The following is a 15,320-nucleotide window of genomic DNA, read 5'->3' as shown; positions in this document are numbered from 1 at the left end:
CCACCAGGGAAGCCCTGATTTGGGTACTTTTTAATACCTTCTGATCAGTCTAGATTTTTTTTAAGGTGAAATGAGGACTAAAATAAATCTGTGAAGCAATCTAAGCTCAGACATTTTCTTGAATTTTAAGTTATCCCAATATTTTATAATTTTCCCAACCACAATTAATTTAAAAGTAATTTTCATTAGTGGCAACCGTTATCAAATCTTACCAAAGCATTGAAGCTAATTTTTGCAGAAATAACCCTTCCATTTTAGAGCGAAATTTCCTGGGTTTATGTTGAATCGTGTATTTACAGCGGGAAGTAGAGCATGCAGACAAGGTTGGCGCAAGCAGAGAACTCAAAGGAGAGAGCAGAGGCCTGAGAGTGCCAGGGAGCAGCCCCCACTGGTGCTGGGCCGAAGTCAGCTTACAAGAGGGATGGAGACTGTGAAGGGACCCGGTGAGTCACGTAAGTAAAGGTTAATTAAGAGCACTTACTGTACTTAGAGGTTCTTTTGAATGCTAACTCTGAAGCAAAATCAAGTGGTCTTTCTACCCATAAAATACAGCCGTAATTTGAGGATATTACCAAACATTAGCACAGCCACTGAGATCGTGTGGCAGGGAGCTTAGAGAGCCAGGGTCAGCCGCTTTTCCTCTCTTTCCTCCCATGTACTCCAATGAGAAGGTCATAAAAGAGAAGACTGAGGAGCACTAAAAATATTTCACATGATTCATTAAGAGATTTGGTCATCAGGAAATAAAAATGTCAACTATACATGGTCACAGTGTTCTGGAAAGAGTGTATGTATGGATTCTGTCTTGCAAGAATTTTTGGCACTTTATATTTTTCACTAAAGACTGAACACTAAGTGTTTTGGCAACAAATGGCACCTAAACTGTGAAAAAAGGATTACTGTATGTGATCAATGTGGTGATGATAAGCATAAAAATTTAAGTACATGTTTCTTGTATACTGAAACTCCAAATACCCAAATGCATAGATTAATAATACAGGAATATTTAAAATAAATTGAAATATTTCTGAGAAGGTAATAGAGGGTTTTAAAAACGTAACTAGATAGTCGAACACGTTGTACCTTACATGTGCTTGGTTTCAATTAGAGTAAGGCACTCACTGAAGGATGGACTGACCCATGCTGTCAGCTGCAACAGGCATGCATCATTACTGGCTTAATTAAAGTTTCAGTACTGATTAAAATGTTTTATTATTGTATTATCCTAAACTGCAGTGGTCTCCAACCTTATTAAAGGATACAAGAAAGATATAATTCAGGAGTTTCAGTTGCATAATTTAATAACCCAGCTACTGTCAATTTTTTATTTAAATAAGTTTTGATAAAAGCCAAGTATCCTTCCTTGAACCCAACATGGTAGTGTAAAATTTCTTTTTGAATACCGCTTAAGTAGTAGCTGAAGAGAAAATCATTTGAACATGTGACATATCCGTCTTCATGTCTACAGTGATTTACTTCAACACAATTGCAAGGAGAAATATTTAAATCATTTCCAACTGGCATGAGAGGTGAAAGTTAATTTCATTAGCCATCTTGATTTAATTAAATACACAATATGCTTTTATCAGTAACTTTTACATGTCCCTATCATTAGAAATTAATTACAAAAGCAATTATCAAAAAATTTTTGAGCAGGTACAAGGTACACATAATCCTCTTCGTTGTTTACAAATAAGCATGACTTAGAGGCACTTGGTTACCTTTGAGTAAGAAAAAGAACCACCTATCAAGGGCCCTCACAGTAAGATTGGAGACCACAAATCAAACTTGGTATGAAAATGCTCTCTGCCAAAAATATCATAGTAGTGAGTTAGTTAAGATACAACATTTTAAAAATAGTAAGACTTTGCAAGGTTCTAGGCTGTAAAAAATACAAAGGCTAAAAACAGAGAGTTTACAAAATTTTGCAAACCCAGTAAATTTGAATGAGTAAGAAATGAAGAAGAATTTTCTTACTTGCAGGATAGATTAAATAGTATCAACAGGTTTTAAAATAGTAACACTATACAGTAACAAATTCTACTCAGCTACATAACATTTCTGCTGCTTTAAGGACTTACAATATGGAACTTGTAACACTTTTCTGTGCCCAGCATTAAAACATTCATGCACATGCCCGTGTACACACATACACACACTGACACATACTACTGAAGTGCTACACATTACATTTCAGATGGAGCACAACAAAAAATTTTAGATACATATGAAGACTTAACATGATTTTTAAAAAAATATTCAAAGCATGACAAATTAAAAACATTATAAAATTTTTAGGTGAAACAGGACAATAGAGAGCTTTTTAAAAAGCCACCAGTTGGTCTTCACTAGTGAAAAAATATTAAATAATTTAATTATGTATCCCCTCAATTCAATTCAACTATAGCTGTTGTAAGTCAATTAAAAATTAGAAGTATTTCAAATCTTGAAAGAGGCTCTAGATTTCCAACATGATATGCAGCTGTTCAGGCTACCTATGGAACACTTAACTGTTCTCCCCAACAACAAAATTCTAGATCACTTTTAGAAAGTTGAAAACATTTAGGCTAAAGAACATTAATGAAACAAGACGAAGACTGAAGCATGTATAAGATACTTTCAAAGATGGTAACGCTTGTGTAAACATTTGTAGACTTAATCATATCACAGCTTTAAGGTACCGGTTACCTAATTACATTTGAAACATTATCTATTGAGTTTCATTATGATGGAGTTTCACATATCAAAAATAGAGATTAAATAGAAAGCTCTGTTACTTGTTTCTGGATAGCTTGTAAACGTGGAATGTTTTGTTCTGAAACACTCTAGTGAAGTATGCCGTGTAGGGGGGCAGGTTTCTTTTTATCTCTTCGCAAAAGCGAGGGTGGCCTGCAAGTTTCAAATCTGGATCATTCTTTCCTGGGCCATCCATCATCTAAAGCCAAAACAAAACCAATACAATTTGGAAAAAAATCATATTTACAAAAGACAAACAGAAGTAGGAATAGGGATTGGGTTTCTTTAAGAATGACATGCTAGTGAACTTAAACTGAACGAATGTCAATGGCTGCCTGGAGACCATCTGGTCCATCCCTTTCCCCTTTGGAAGTGTGACCCGAGGCTGAAGAGCAGAGTTCGGTGTCAAACAATGTTCACCTTTAATGGCAAAGCTAGAAGCAGAACCTGGATCTCCTTGTCCTGAAGAACATACTACACCATCCCCTCTCAAAAAATGAAACACAGAGAAGAATTACTATGACCAGAGAAAGTTCTGCAACTCATCAGATGGCCTAGTTAGAAAAAGTTACACACAAAGCAAAATTTAAATGTATTTGGTCTGCACCTCCTCTGAATTCAAGATAGTTATGGACAGTTATTTTTCCTTGAGCAAAAATCAAATCTCATTTTCTTTGCCTCAGCTTTATTAAAGCATAATTGACATATAAAATTGTATATATTTAAGGTATACAATCTGATGATTTGATATACATGGTGAAATGATTACTACAATCAAGTTAACCAATACATTCATGTTGGTCAAAGGGTATAAACTTGCCGTTATGAAATGAGTAAGTCTCTGGTGACCTAATGTATAGCATGGTGACTAGGGTTAACGATACTGTACTCTGCACTTGAAATGTGCTAAGAGAGTAGATCTTAAGTGTTCTGAATCTCAAATTCTGTACAGTCAAGGTTTTATTTATTTTTTTCAGATGTAGGCTAGGTTTATCACTTTCCCCCCACTCATTTTAGAAATATCTATCCGCTTTCATACCAATAATTACAGCACACACCACCTCTAAAGGGTGAAAATCTTATGTTTTCTCTACCTGAGACCTGGCATATCTCCGAAAACATTTTCCTCAGAAAGAAGAAAAGAGAAGTAGCTTGTTTTCCTGCTCAGGAGTGTAAGCTTGGCCACAGAAAGCCATCTTTGTGGAAGTGTGCCAGTGGACGAAAAGGGACACCCAGCGAGAGAGCGGGGAGGGAGTGGGATTCTACCACACAGGCTGTGGGGTGCTGGGTTGGCGCACCGCCCTCATGGACATTCGTATCGGCCAAAATGATGCTTTGGAGCAGCGGTTTTAAAGGTTGAGGTTTTTTCACTTTAGTAGCAAAACCTTAAAAAATAAATTCTATGCAAAGCCTCGTGACACAGACCAGCTGAAGACAGAGTTGCTCTGTTTGGTGTGACAGTGGGGACAAGAGCTCCCCTCCCATCTCTCCCGCCCCTCCAGCCCCCGTGGCAAGTTACTAACGTGCCAAGGTAGGGGTTCTGCAGAACGCAACGGAGGTGAATGCTTGATCCATTGTGCAATTCTACAAGGTATAAAGGTAGTTACACTCCTTAGGGCTCACACTGGATCCTCTCCTCCCCAGGGGACGCCCCACACGGGGCGGAAGGCATGCTTACATGTCCGTTGGCGATGTCCAGCAGGTCCCGCAGCCGGCAGCCCCGGCGGTGCCTGCGCTCATAGCAGATGCTGTCTTCCAGGATCACGTAGTCGGTGCCAAAGGACCTTAGCAGGGCGTGCACTTCCTCTGGGGCTCTCTTTGCATATATCTGATAGACCTTCAAAACAAGATAAAAATGGAATAGGGCAAAATACCACTTAACTGCTGGGAAGTTCGTCAAGGACTGTCTATTGCTGCAACCTCCCACAGGGGTTGAGTCTAATCGCAGACACCCTGCTCCCCTCACCTCTTCCTGTGCAGGTTGCTCATTCACCTGTAGTCCTGGAGTGTATGTGAGAAATTTCCAAAAAAAAAAAGTTGTTGGGACGGGGGAGAGTGAGTCATGCTGAATACATTTGGATTTGGACACCAAAGATTTAGGATGTATTGAGTTATGAATATATTCATCAGTAGATGCCAATTCTAAGAATGCTTCACCAAGGTAAATAATGCGATTAAGTAAATAAAACACAGTCTCTACCTTTAAAAAGGGGACCTTTAGACTAAAAGGGTCCATTGGGGGTGGTGGTACAGTCTGGAGGCACAGATACTTGTAAGGAGACCCAGCTTCTGATAGTGGCAGTTGGGGAACAGGACCCCCATAGGGTCCCTGGCCCCAGGCAGGGGCAGCACCCTTGCTCTACTGCTGTCCTGCTGCACTCAGCTTGACCAGGAGACCCTACACTTTATCTTTCTCTCATCCTTCCTGGAGGAAGAGCAACTTGCAGCGCCCAGTGGCAGTTCATCAGGAGGCACGCCTTCCCAGTCACCACCAGCTTCACACACGTTAAGTAAATACACGCAGATGGTGAGTGGCCTATATCCTGGGACTTGGCGCTGGGAAAGGTAGAATGGTGTGTGTGTGTTGGGGGAGGGGTAATGAAGAGAGGAGCTGCTTCCTTTGTTGTCCACTGATGTCTAATGATAGGTCTCTGACTTAAGAGACTGGGTTCTGAGAGCCTAGGTCAGCATGTCTTAACGGATATGCTGAAATGGTGGGGGGTTATCTGCTTCTATTGCTAACACTGTGAGGTCATCCTCTCTACAGTCCAGCACCAGCCTCAGGCTAAGGCATTCCAAGGATCTGAAGGTCATGACTGAAGAAGGGCACTAGGACCTTCAAGGTTATCAGTTTTTAGGACATAAAACTCAGCACCTAGGCAGGGACTGGATCTTGGAGAGGATGGAACACAGGACTCCCTGTGCCTCTGACATGCCTCTATCTGCATCTCTCTCAAGTCAAAGTGGTGGCCACCTCCCAGCTGAACTTTGGGTTCTGGTGATCCAGGTACCCTCCGATCTTCCTCTAGCTAACTCAGGGCCATCTGGAACACTTGGGCTAGTTGAAAAATTCCCACTTTAGCAGGAATCTATGTTAAGACGATTCTCTTAAAAATGGAGTATTTAGTAAAAATCATTTACTTTTAGGCTAGTTAAATCTCACCCCTCAAACAAGACTTTTCAACAAATTTTCAGCCACCAAGATTAAGAAGTGACTGATATAAAACATTAAAAAGTTTGAAACCACTGCTGGCGAGGACTAGGACAGGTACACTTCTGTAGCACTGACTGGAGTGTAAATTGGCAGAATTCGTACAGACCTGGTAATTCTATCTCGATTACAAATGCCCACATCCTGTGACCCAGCAACTTCACTTCTAAGAACCTCATGTGTGGACAGACACTTTGTGCCTGTGCAGAGCGATGCTTATACAGGCCTATCATTTGGGAAATTGCTGTATAATTGCAGAAGACAGGGAAACAACCTAAACGGTCAAATAAAATTTGCCACATCCACGTAACAAAACATTATGCAGCCTTAAAAATGGCAAGGAAGCTGTCGATATGCTGATGTGGAGTGATCTCCAAAATACATGAAATGCCAAAAGAAGCAAGATGTAATTAGTTCTTTTGTAAAAAGGGGGGAAAAGAATATGAATTCATGTATATATCCACACACACACATTTGTATATACATAAAATTACCGGTAATGTTATTTGCCTCCTGGGAGGGGAACCAGTAGCTGGAAGACACGGGTGGGATGGAGACTTTTCACTATGTTCTCTTTTGCGTGCTCTGAGCTTTTTTAACTGTGTGGCTGTGTTGCCTATTCTCTCTCTCCCTCTCTCTCTCTCTGTCTCTCTCCCTCTCTCTCTCTGTCTCTCTCTCACACACACACACACACACGAGAAACAGCCCATTAAAAAATGTGACTCTCCCCCTTTTCCTTCTCCAGTTCAAAGCTCTGAGGACTCTGTCCTCAAACACTCTGCTCTGTACATCTCAAGGTGTTCTCCTCAGTTTACTCTTCTACCCGAGAGGAACAGAAGGCCGAAACAGCATGCCTTTAACACACGGGGCAGGCCAAGGTCTAGACTCTGGAGACGCAAGTCCTGACAGGCACTTCAGCTCTGCCTTCCCCTCATAACCTGCAGGTAGCAGAAGCCCCAGCTTTACCGGACACGAGCCAGCCAGGAGAGGCACTCACCGCTTTGGTTCGCTCTCTCAGGCTGTTGTCCTCGTAGTGTGGGTGGTTGGTTAAGGTCCTTCCTGTGCACAGCTTGACGCCGGCCAGTAACTGCATGCTTCCAGCAAACACAGCCTTCCTCGGAGTTTTAGAGCTAAAAGAAAAAGGTCATGAAGAACCTAGGGGCAAGACAGGAATACAGACGCAGACCTACTAGAGAATGGGCTTGAGGATATGGGGAGGGGGAAGGATAAGCTGGGACAAGGTGAGAGAGTGGCATGGACATATATACACTATCAAATGTAAAATCGATAGCTAGTGGGAAGCAGCCGCATAGCACAGGGAGATCAGCTCGGTGGTTTGTGACCACCTAGAGGGGTGGGATAGGGAGGGTGGGAGGGAGACGCAAGAGGGAGGGGATATGGGGATATATGTATATGTATAGCTGATTCACTTTGTTATAAAGCAGAAACCAACACACCATTGTAAAGCAATTATACTCCAATAAAGATGTTTAAAAAAAAAAGATTTTAGAGTCTAAATTAACCTCACTGCTAAGGCTTCCATGAAGATAGCATCACACACTCAGGATCACCCAGCTATGTTAGGAAGGGCTATGAGTCGGGAAAAACACAGGAGGCTGCTCGAGATTCTGATTTGCACTCAAACTGTTTTATGAAATTTTTCGTGTCCGTTTTTGACAATGATTGGGAAGCTTCTCATTTACTGTTTTGATGGGTTTACTCTTATAATGAATTGTCTTAGGATGTGGGTATCTCCTGAGTCTTCTAGGCTAAAACCCACAACCCTCTCCTGCTCTTGTTCCAAAGAGGCAGATTCTAACACTAGGCCTTAGAAGCCTGCCAGTGCTTTTTGTATTAAACTTAACTAAAAGGGCTGCCTAGAGTAAAACAAACTATAAAGCCAGAAACTGCAGTTGCCGTGAGTCAATTCCAAGGGTTTTTGGTTAAAACAAGAAAAAAAGATGACAGATATTACTATAAATTACTTTTTAGAAAAAAAGAATTAGTAAAAACAAAAGAACACGGAAAGAAGATTCTGAACTAGCAGATATCTTCTTATCTTATACTCAGTATGAAGATGTACAATATTTCTGATGCGGAAGCAAAAATATTTTATGTATTCCTTTCCTTTAGTCCTGATTATGAAAGACTACATGCATCTTAAGGAACACAGGGTATTCTGGTATTAAATTAAGATCTCACTTTCCAATTATCACCAAGCTGTGATTCTCTGCCTCTCCATGGGATGCGAGGGACAGTGATGGAGGGCCAAGGAAAGACTTCCTGATTTCTGTGAAAGCATTTTTCCTTTTCCCCCGGAAAAAAAGAATCTTAGTAGTTCATTTAATTCCCTTCCATTTTTTTTTAAAACCTGGGAGCCACCTGCAAATCAACGAGGTGTCGTTTTATTGTGAAGAACATACGGCTGTTCCATGGACTCTGCTCGATGCACCATCTCCGATACAGGCCCAGTAGTAATACTGCAAGGTATACTCACCCTTCCTGTGTTAACAGCAAGGAGTGTGTGGCTGCTAGGGTGAGTTAAAATGATGGACATAGTTCTTTTGAGAAGGAGTCTAACTGAAATCATTAAAACTCAACCTACTTTACAGAAAAAGCCACAGCAGGCCGTTCTCCTCAATGTTTCTGGACATTACGGCATGAAACTTGCTCTAGTGTTCAAGTTTCTAAGAGAAGCCTCATCATATTCACATATTCCAGGAGGATGTTCTACTTACTCCATTTTAATGCTAAGACTACAGCACGAATGCCACCCAACAAAGGCCTCTGGATGTCTACAAGCAAGGCATCCTACAGCTCAAGCTGAAACAGTTACAAGTAATTTACTTTTGGAAAATGCAAGATTTTCTAACAATGACACTCTCGTTCACTCAAATTCCAATAAGCTTTCTTAAGTGATGAAAAAGTGGATAGAATTACAAGGAGCACCCAGGGAATGACACAATCTTCACCCTCCCTCATTCCTGTCAGACCCCAGAATGGATTACAAGAGAAAAACTTTTATGTGAACTTCGCTGTGCTTCATAGGATGTCATCATTCTGACAACCAGACCCAGGAACACAGGCATAAATAGATGTCTGCTCTGTCCCCCTGAACCAGCAATTTATAAGGAGTTCTTGACATGTGTCCCATGTGGTCAGGGAAACAGGAGGGATTAAATGAAAAGAGGTGCACTGAGTTCCTTAGTGAAAGGTTTATATAAAAATTCCATTTTATTCAATGAATACTTACTAAACGCTTAGTCTGTGCCATATATACAATGCTGCCCTCATTTATAGTGGACCGTAATTGCTAAATACAATAAATATGAACAAATAAAATTAAAGAAAATGTGTCACTATTTTTCCAAACCAGTCTTCTTTCCTTCCGTATACTCTTAACTGGCACAAACCATTCTACTGCAATAAGTTATAAAATTAATGCCACAAAGTGGCTGCCTTTGGGTCCTCTGAACCAAAGAGATTTAGAATGCAGGGAGAAGATGAGTCTGGTCTCCATGTCTGGCAAAGCATGAGGTAGAGGGGAGAGCTAACAGAGAGAGAACCATCCTGGTCTGTACAGTCTTACTGCCTAAGAGTGCCAAACTTGTCTCTCTTCACAAACAACAAATCCAGCAGCTGAGCTGATAGTATCCATTCAAATCTTTAGGCTGTCTCAGCATCATCATTTTGAATATATAACAGGATTCAGCATCAGGGAGATGCACAGAGCTGTTTCTAGTTGTGGCAGAGATAGATGACTGGCCTGGTATCTATTCATGGCTAATGACAAAGGTTTCACACATGCCCGCCCCCCCGCCCCCTTCCTGGGCCATCATCACAATACTTTGATGAGTTATACAGTTCACAAAGGTTTAAAATGTCAAAAATCCTAAACTGCTTGCTGGGGAGTTATAAGGTTATTCTTTATTCAGCTAAAAGTTATTACTGAGGGCCTGCTATGTGCAGGGCTGGTGATACCCGGTCTTCAAGAAGCTTACTGGCTAATAGACTCAGCTCTCATTACAGGCAAACACTTCAAAACAAGCCCATAGTTAGTCCACCACATACTGACGACTGCTTTCTGTGGGCCTGCAGCTATGCTGGAAATGGAACACATCAGACACAGTAAATACGGCGTCTCTCCTCTGTAGGCTCTAAGAGCACTTGCCGCTCCCTGCCGCCCCAGTGGGTACGGTCCCCAAGGCAACAGCAGCCATCACCAGGTGAGCAAGTCATGTCACATGACTGCTTAGAGTTGAGGAAAAAATGGAACAAAGTTCATTCGATTGTGACAAGTTTTAACGTTTGGCCTCATTAGTAAAGAGTCAGGATGTTTAAAAGAAACGCAGTCCGTCTCAACTGCCGGTGCCACAACCCTCTGGATTTCTAACAGTCTTTCACTAAAGGTCCTTGGTTTTATTTTAAATAGCAAAATACAAGTACCCTAACGGATTAGATACATTTCTTTGAAAACGACTGACTTCCAAGCATACCAGAGATGATGTTTATTCACTTGATTGTCTAATTTGGTTGTATATGCTAGCCCTATGGTAAATCTGGGATATTTAACTGCTCTCTTAAATATTTAAGTTTATCCATAAAGCAAATGCAAAAAGTAAAACAAGCAAAGTGAAACAAAATGAAAAAAAATCACATTTCCTAGACTTTAAAAACCTAGATTCGCAGTATTTTACATTCTCTGTGGTAAACTCAGTAGGCAAAGGGAGAAGGGATTCTTTGTCTTTAACTTAAAATATGCAGTATGACAGATGTAATGATGGGTATTCTTCCTTCAGATACTTTTGCTGACACAGTCTGTGGTCTGTGTCTAAAATAGCTAATGTGCTTTTATCCACTGAATGACACTTCTCTATTATAGAAAAACAAAGCAATTTTTACCAATGTTTGAACAAATGATGTATAAAATGAAAGAATAATTTGTTTTTATAGTTCTCTGCCAAGCTCCATAGCAGGCTGCCCAACCTGCAAACCATTTATTCTGTAAGAAATGTCACTAAATAATGACAAGGACTCACAGGTCAAATGGATTTACATTATATAATTTAAATGTCATTCCAGGAAGACCTGATGGCATTTTGAACAAATAATCTCATTTATTTTTGAAGCTCTAAGCTTCAACAAGTTAATTACTGTTGAACTAATGGGGAAACTAAGCATTATAATATAATGTGTGAACATTTGTTTTATCTACACTTCAAAATTTATAGAATTATGCAAATGCCACAAAATGATTCATTAAGTATAAAAGAGGCTTACAGGCATTTAAGGTCTGAACTTAACCTACATCATGTTTAAAATATACAGTAATTCTCTCTGCTTTGATTAAACGTGAAGGAAGTTTGGTCCATTTTCTCAGGCCCATTGAGAAAATATTGCACATGCAGGCTTCATCACTGGAAAGAAACTATTTCTAGCGAAAATCTCCTAAAGCCAAGTAGGTAAAATGTCGCACTTCAGAAGTCAAATCTACAGTCTATCTTAATTGCACAATGTCAAAGAAATGTTTCAGGAGCCAAAAATGACACACTCTAAGGAACGAGGTATGAGCTACCAACTGCTGTGACAGTTGGCCTTGATGAGGTAAACGTGCTTTCTAATCACACATAAAACCTACAAAAGTACCACCTGGGTTTTGCTGAAAGAGATGCCAGAAAGTAAGAAAACAAAAACAAAAAACCAGGTTTTTAATCTTTGTATTCAGGAAACATCATCAGTAAAAAGGGGTTAATGTGAACACACGCATTTAAATCTGCTGGGAAACAGGGCGTGCAGCACCTCAGTATAACGTGGACGGCAGGCAACCAGCCCGGTGAACACACAGGCCGGGGTTGTGGAAGGCATGCGGATGTCGCCCTACTTCTCATAGGGAAGACTCTGGGGGCCTGACTGCAAAAGATCCTTGCTGATTAAAGAGAATTGAATCCCGAAGCATCAACCATGAAGCCCCAAGTACACGAGGCAGACTGGGAGATGGCGGTAGCTTCTTCTCAACACTTTACGCAAGAGTTGCCCTGTGCCAAAGTGGAGGGTCATTTGTGTCCCCTCGAGTTTCTGCAGGTCACTATTCCTTGTTCTCACTCATCCCGGAGGGCAGGCAGCCATCCTGTAAGGGAAGCTGCGCTCCCACCCCAATAGATGCTGTCACGACCGCCCTGACAAAGGACAGATGTGAGTGTATCACTTTGGTCATTTGAGAACAGAAGCAGACAGGATGGGGAGGAGGTGTTCCTCACTAACAGTGCTGGGTGGGGACCAGAGGTCTGGCTGCTGCCTTTAGACAATTTCAAACAGATTTTTAGATACACTCTGTATCCTTAGCCCACAGCCTTTTCTCTAGCTCAGACCTACTAATATCACAGACACTGTGTGACTAATCAAGGTAGTGGAGTGAAAGTAGGTTATACTTCATGTTTTAAAAACAGAAGAAATCAGGGCAGGTTAAAAGAATGATAAATGCATGCACTTGTGTTTGGAATTGAAGTCTACAGACCAGAGCTGATTTAAATGTTGATTTAAACAAATACACTTTGTGTCTAAACAGACCCTATTTTGGCATACATTCATCATCACTTAAGCTTATTTCACAAACATGCCTAGCAGCTATTTTGCAAAAACAATAATTTAGATTTGAAGACTTTGAAGGGAAAACAGGCAAGATTAGATCACAATAGAACCAATTTTTTGGAACAATACAAATCCTTCAGTTACTGAGAATTTTTAAAAAGTGAAAAGAGTAAGTCTACATACAGGGAGAAGAACTGTTAGTAAAAGGAGAATGTAAGAACAAAGACCACTTCCCCAAATGCAGAGTAAAAGATTATCTTCTTTACACATGGAATAAGCTCTCATCCATAATTTTTCAGAACCAGATATGTTATTTTAAATAATTTTCTGTGAGCAAAAGCATGAAAATAAAGGCGTTACAAAAAGTATATCCTGTCTGACACAGCCAAAGACAACTCTGCTAGGATAAAATTTTAATGACACTACAATTAATTCCTAAAAGGCTGGGGAGTAGAGGTGAGATGTTTTAAAATGCCAATCCAAGTAGATCCAGAAGATCTGCCACCTTCAGGATTCTACCAGACTGGGTACCCTACACCATTCCTATCAATGGTGCAATTTGAAAAATAGAAAATATCAGCCTCACCTTCAGATGCACATGTCATAAATTTCCAGTTGACTATAGCTAATGCAAAAGTAATTAGCTTTTCTTTATATGAATAACCCTCTTTTCCCTTACACAATAAATACTGAAGGAATTACTTACTCTATAATTGTCTGCCATGATTTAAAGTTAAATAAATATATAAAGACAAAGCACCACTTCGTACCCTCAGCACTGAAAATATATGAAAAATTATACTCATTGCATCTAGTCAACCCAGTCCAACATTGGGACCAAAGCCACATGTATATTTTAGATACAAATCTCTATAAAATCCATGTATTGTACTCAAGAGACCTAAGCTATCAAACATTTACCATCTCTTAATACACAAGCAGTGCTCAACTGTACTGGTTAGTAAACATTAGTCACCAGCAAGTGCCAATATGGCTACTAAAATTCTAAGCGATGGAGACAATACAGCCGATGCTTTCAGAATATGTCACATAAGATTTGCGACACCTGTTTAAGTGTGAATAATTACACTGCTGCTTTTTGGTTATAAAATAGGGAAATACAATATTACAGGGCACAGGAATGCTGCTCTGGGTAAAAAAGTTTATTTTTGCTGGTGGGAGGCAGGTTTCATTAACAAAACTTTGAAAAACACAAGTCTCATTCTGATGCTGAATGCTGAGGCAAAGCAATCGTGCAGGCAAAAATACAAACCAATATAACAGGAAAGCATTATGATGTTCAAGAAAGGAAAAGCTCTAGCTTTTGAATTTTAAATTTTCTCTAGGCCTAATCTTGGGCAATATGTAGTTAAAATGAAATCTGCACTGAGCTAGTATGACTCTAATTAACTGTAGTTTACAGTATAATTTTTAAGTGATTAACAAGGAAAGAATATTTTATGTGTCAGTATTAATAGAAAATTTGAATGGTATTAAAATGAAAGAAATGATAAAGATAAAATTGGCAGAGAATATAAAACTTTATTTCCATTGCTGTCACTGGTTTGAAATGCATCCTCTGATTCTGTTTCCCTCTCCGTATTGGTACTTTCCCTTCTTCACGGGATTGTGGTTAGAGAGAATATTTTTTGAATGGAAAGAAATTATTTGCAAATACAGAGTTTTAAAGAAAAACTTGAGAATGAATGTATCTTCATAATTAGATTCAGAAAAAAACCAAAAAAACAAAAACCAAATGAGGTCTACAGTGACTCTTAAAAGGCACTTTAAATTTAAAAGTTAAAAAAAAAAAATCCTCTTACTTAATCCAGTTCATCAGCTCCACTGTATCTGGATCATAGAATTCTCTCAACTCGGAGAGCTCATCCATCATTCCTGGCCAGAACTGAAATTAAAAACAAAACTAAACAAAACCAAAATCCACCCCCAGACCCACAACTATCACTAGATTAAAGTGAAAAAGGAGAAACTGCATATAACTTGTGAACTAAATAAACGTGGTAACTGGAATATTAGAACTACTTCACTTCTGCAGTCAACCCTTCTAGTGTAAGTGAGATGAAGTCTGAGAAAAGTTTCCAAAATTTTTGTGAGCTGGAGCTAATTAGAAGTAGAGGTGTTGCCAACTTTAAAAAAATGAGCTTTTATTTTACACTAATAAAAATGCTATTGTATGTGGTGTTAATATCTAGTAAAACATTAATTTGGATATGACAGGAATAGCAACCATGAGAAAGTTCACAGGATATGAGATAAATGTGACTGACTAACTTCATGTAATTTATCTTTAAATGCAGAATGTACCCTGTAGAAGACAGCACCATTTTAGAGCTGCAAAAATGCTTTGGAATACAGAATCTCATTTTATCCTCACAACTCCTCGGGAGACAGAAGACGCAGAAGGCATCATCACCATGGCTATTTATTTTTCATTTTACTAGTCTGGAGACCTCGGCTCAGAGAGATAGATAACCTGAGTTGCTCAGATCACAGTGGCAGAGTCACAACTGGAAACTTTTCATTGTGTGATATGGTGATTATATTGTTTAAACTAGAAATCTGGGCAAATGGTTTGATGAATATTAACATAATTACAGGTACAAAGGGAGAGAAGAATATTTGAAAGTAGGACGGTCCAGGAAAATCTGGTACATCTGAGTATTATATTTATGCCACTGGTGCCTCCTACTCAACTTGAGTAACTTAAGCTATGCAGATATAATGTAAAAATACACTCTGAATCCACTGCTTTTCTAATATAACT

The 15,320-nt window shown here is 39.6% G+C and overlaps 1 protein-coding gene across 5 annotated transcripts in view; it reads right to left on the bottom strand.

Annotated features, from left to right (window-relative positions):
- Positions 1 to 445: 445 nt before the first annotated feature.
- The window catches only part of DPY19L3 (dpy-19 like C-mannosyltransferase 3), a 73,018-nt gene continuing 58,143 nt past the window's right edge, over positions 446 to 15,320 (bottom strand). For all 5 annotated transcript variants that reach the window (XM_019941004.3, XM_073795743.1, XM_033844544.2 and 2 more), the window contains 4 exons: positions 14,359 to 14,441; positions 6,945 to 7,077; positions 4,415 to 4,573; positions 446 to 2,935 (listed from right to left, as the gene is read on the bottom strand). In XM_019941004.3, the coding sequence (XP_019796563.1) occupies positions 2,774 to 2,935; positions 4,415 to 4,573; positions 6,945 to 7,077; positions 14,359 to 14,441 (537 nt within the window). In that variant the 3' untranslated portion in view covers positions 446 to 2,773. The remainder of the gene's footprint in view (positions 2,936 to 4,414; positions 4,574 to 6,944; positions 7,078 to 14,358; positions 14,442 to 15,320) is intronic.

Source organism: Tursiops truncatus, chromosome 19 (genome assembly GCF_011762595.2).
Source record: "Tursiops truncatus isolate mTurTru1 chromosome 19, mTurTru1.mat.Y, whole genome shotgun sequence".
Taxonomy (NCBI): Eukaryota; Metazoa; Chordata; class Mammalia; order Artiodactyla; family Delphinidae; genus Tursiops; species Tursiops truncatus.
This window is presented reverse-complemented; position numbering and strand designations above follow the sequence as displayed.